The 4512-nt window shown below is 45.6% G+C and overlaps 1 protein-coding gene across 1 annotated transcript; it reads right to left on the reverse strand.

Moving 5' to 3' along the window:
- Positions 1 to 1914: 1914 nt before the first annotated feature.
- LOC123153691 (BTB/POZ and MATH domain-containing protein 1-like) lies at positions 1915 to 3003 on the reverse strand. The gene has a single exon (XM_044572688.1). The coding sequence runs from the start codon at positions 3001 to 3003 to the stop codon at positions 1915 to 1917; it is 1089 nt and encodes a 362-aa protein (XP_044428623.1).
- Between the last annotated feature and the right edge of the window lie 1509 nt (positions 3004 to 4512).

The following is a 4512-nucleotide window of genomic DNA, read 5'->3' on the forward strand; positions in this document are numbered from 1 at the left end:
AAAGCTCACTAGGACATGCATGCTTTTGTTCTTCTCCTGCTTTTCAGTGAAAATTGTAAAACATTTTGGCCCATGTTTAGTGTGACGACTGGCGAGGTCTGTCAGTTCATTGAAATCGTTTGCTGCTGGTCGTTTTACTGACCTATCGTTTGCAGCAGAAAATTCTGACTAACCCATTGTTATTGTAGAGAAATAGAGTTGCATGTTGTCTAAATCATGAATGTGCCGAACTTTGCTCCAAATTAGTTTCGATGCAGAGAGCCTTTTCTAGTACCCTTCATCCCTAGAAGAAACTGCATATCTTGTCCACATTTGTTCCATGATCTTCTTGGGTTGTACCAGGTGGAATGCAAGAACTTGTTGGGATTTGCTGCTGCATCTGTCCTGTAAGAAACACATGTCAAACATACTAGGATGATGTACTGTGTATTAGAATGATGGGTCCTGCCATTTAGATACAAGAAATAAAACTTGGCTAAAATGATAAAAAAAAGTATAGAAATTCCACAACCTCCTTTAAGTTTTTTTATTTGTTATTTTTTTCTTGAGCAACTTGCCAAAAACAAAGTAAGGATTCCATAGGCAAACAGAGCAAAGTTCTGTCTAGTAATGATAGTTTTTCAGAGTGATTTTTTTTTGTTTGTTAGCAATTAGCAGTGCTCAATATTCCCTCTAAACAATTCACAGTCTTCTACACAAAAATTAAAATTGAGAGTCTAAAAGTAGTGGTGGATGCTGCTAAAGGTAGGCATACACTAGAGATAATCACGTCTCCTTATACTAATTCCATGGATATCGTCCAATCTTAGATTGAAAGTCATAGTCATATGTAAGGTAACCCCATTGCTGTTTTGAAGACATATGATCCAGTTTCTCAAAGTTTATGTGTTAAGTAAAACTGATATCTCTTTAAATCCTTCTGAAATTAAAAGTAAAAATGCTCAAAAATTATATCCAAATCACCCTGGTTCTAGAATACAAGCAACTGCTAACTCTGTTACATGTCCAGAGATATATCCAAATCAACAAATCAGGATGCTGTACAAAATATGCAATGCAATGCAGACCCCAACCACGCTCAGGTGTTGGCTCTTGGGTTAGACTAACATAAAAACCATGTTCCTTTGCGACTAGCTAACACTATCAAGTGGAATTTTTTCCAAATGCTATTCCCAAATTTGATAACAAGGAGTTCAAAAGAACTCCCGGTATGGAGGCTGAAAGACACACCAGGATTCTGTGGCTGAAGGTGAGAAAACTATACCTGCATAATCTGAGTTATCCTTGACTCTTTAACATCACTGAACAGAAGGTTCTTACCAAAGCCCTCTAGCTTGCACACCTGGCGGCAGTGATAAGCATACAAGGAGATAGCTAGATACCAAATCATGGACCGTTTAGACTAAATTACATCTCATTGAAAGCAGCAAATTGCTCATAAACAAGTCAGGGGAACACAAGTTACTAATAAAATACGTTCATGGACTCGATGGTGGCCCTTTCTTCTATGACTGATGCCTCACTTGATAAATCACCAAATGGTCAATTGGTCAGGGAGATCAAGAACTACATGCTGCAGAGGGAGTTTAAACCAGTGAAGATCATGAGATCACAGAACATGGTCTCACATTGTCTTGCTAATTATGCTCGAACGGCTCGTAGCACCGCTTGTTGGTTGCAACGGCCACCCCCCTTCATTCATAATCTTATATTAGCGGACTGTAAGCCTGTTACTTTGGAATAAACTTCTTTTAAACCCGCAAAAAAAAACTGGCACAACCACAGACAAACTTACAAGAGCTTTGGTTCATTGTTAAGACATGACATGGCTTAACTAGATAAGCATACTGCATACATGACAAGCACAAACAGAGACTACACATCATTGAATTTTGAACCTCTAGTGGCTCCTAACTATGCATCACTGCTTTCCCCCACACGCAGACTTAACTTGAGAAGGTCAGCCAGCACCAAAGGGCAGGTTGCCGCCAGGTACTTGTACCCCTCCGACGCCAACACAGCGTCAAGAACTTCACGATTTCTAATGATGAACTGGACGCACTTCGCCTTGAGCTGTGGACAGTTGTGCTGCTCGGCTAGAGCCAGAGATGTCGCTGCTGTGTCAACATTGATGCCACCAGAGAGCTTGCCTTCGCAAATCAGCTTGAGCCTATCCAGTCCGTATCTATCAGCAGCTGCAAGCAAGTGCTGAGCTAACACTGTCACTTCCTCGCCCTTCTCGGTGAATTCAGCCACAGTATCAGTGTAGATGAAGTGAAGCAGCGCCTTGAATACTGCAGCCTGCATGTCCTTGATCTCCACGCGGGCCGCACACTTCTCCTTCATGTCTCCAAAGAACTCGGCCATGAAGACGGGGTACCTTGCCGCGAGGATGAGCTTGTGTGCAGCAAAAGACTTGCCAGACACGAGAAATGTGGCATCGGCTCCCGTATTGCTCTGCAGGAGCTCAGCGAGGTGCCGGTGCAGGTCTGGCGATGGCACTGGCGCTTCTTCGACAGGGTATGTCGCAGAATCAGGCAGCTCCTTGAGGACGTTAACAATGCATTGCAGAGTGAAAGAATCACCCCTTAGATAACCTGACGTTTCTAGCTCACTTCTTCCCATGATCGATAATATAGAGAAGAACTCTTTGGGATGGCTGAACACCCCCTGATTCCTACGTTCGTTGGATGGCTCAAGGTTCCCTGTCGGATCGACCAGCCGGCAGCTAAGAGCGACCCTCACACTGCCCCTGCGGGCTTTTCTGAGAAAGGCACGCTTCACACTGGCCCTGCGGGGTTTGCTGAGAAAGGCAAGATCCACTCTTACAGAGTAGCTCCAGCAATTAGGATAGACCCGGATTTCCCAATCGTACCCATCGAAACTCCATCTGTATTTGATGCAATCGTTGTCGCCCATGGTCCGGGTCAAGCTGAAGCCGTCGACCTTGACCAGCTGCACTGACCGCACAACATTGGTAATGGTTTTGGGGGCATTATCCATGGCGAAGGCCGGACAGCGGATCGGCGGGGAAGTTAGTTTCTTTTCTGCGTCAGATCGAACGTTCCTGCCTGGGGATGGGCGCGTATAAGCTCGATTCAGCAAGCGACGAGCAAATGATGAGAACCAAGGAGGCAAAACGACGGCTCACCACGACACTGGAGCAGAAACCCTAAGCGAGTGCCGGCGGAGGTGACGAAGGTTGGTGTTCAGGCGTCCGATGAGGCGGATCCGGCCGGATTTGGGGGCCGCCGACGAGCCGGACCTGCCTTCTCTCTTCTCTCGCGGGGAGGGGATCCGGAGCGAGAGGAGAAAGTGGTGGCGGCGAGTGAGGAAGTGAGGTATGAGGATCCCGACTGGACTGACTGGTTGGTATTGACGGTGGAAGACCTTGAAGAAAAAAATGTCTGCATTTTAAAAATAAGTCCTTTTTATTGGGACATGCTCTTTTTATCAAAGGTTGACTGACCCACGTCGCCACCAAGTTTCTCCACATGCTCTTTTTATCAAAGGTTGACTGACCCATGCCGCCACCAAGTTTCTCCCCGCCGCATCGGCCCCCTTGCTCTTCCCCGTCCGGGATTCGTCAACGGCAGGAGAAGTGGAGACCCATCTATACATTCTATTTTTCTTCTTTTTATTATGTTTTGTTTACACTGACGAGGCAGTAGCGGCGATGGTGTATTGAAATAAGGTTTCTTCGGTCTCTTCTTACCTTGACAACGGCGAAGGGCCTGTGAGAGTTTGTGTCTTCGAATCTTTTGACTCTCTTAATATCTTGGCCACTAGGGTGTCCTTCAAGGAGAGCAAAATTGGATGGCCATCGGTGCGACGATTTCGATATCTTCTTCTGTGTCGTTCTACTGCATAGTCCAATTTCTTAAATCATCTGGACTGAGGGTGATGGATTGCAAGCATGTCTGCCATATGGTAAGCTCCAACCGATGCTTCTTTAACGACTTCTAAATCTTGTCCCAGTGGGTGAGTAGTTATTGTGGTCTTTAAAATCTTTTTTAGGGATAATATGGCAGCTTTATTTAAAACACAAAGCTCGGAATGTCATCTGAGATTACATCCAGAATGAAATCGGGGGGTCCCCAAACCAAACTTTACATAGTTCACCACCGACACCTACTTTAGCTAATTTATGTGCGGCAATATTAGCAGACCGCCTCACCAAAGAAACCTTGAATTCAGCAAATGATTGAAGCATCACCTTGATCTCTTGCACCCAAGGACCGGCAGCACCTAGGCTCTTCAGAGGCTGGTTCAACATGTGAACTACATTATGGTTGTCAAGCTCTACATGTATCCTCTCAGCATTGATCTCGCGAGCCACTTCTAGAGCCCTCCTGCACGCAAGTATCTCAACCGCTTCCGGGTCGGTGATGTTCGGGAAATGATGGCACGTACCCACCCTGAAAGCTCCATTATGATCTCTTAAGACTGCTCCCCCACCTCCTTTATATCCATTCCGCGAGACAGCCCCATCCGAGTTGATCTTGATCCAGT

This window comes from Triticum aestivum, chromosome 7A (assembly GCF_018294505.1).
Source record: "Triticum aestivum cultivar Chinese Spring chromosome 7A, IWGSC CS RefSeq v2.1, whole genome shotgun sequence".
In the NCBI taxonomy this organism is placed as follows: domain Eukaryota; kingdom Viridiplantae; phylum Streptophyta; class Magnoliopsida; order Poales; family Poaceae; genus Triticum; species Triticum aestivum.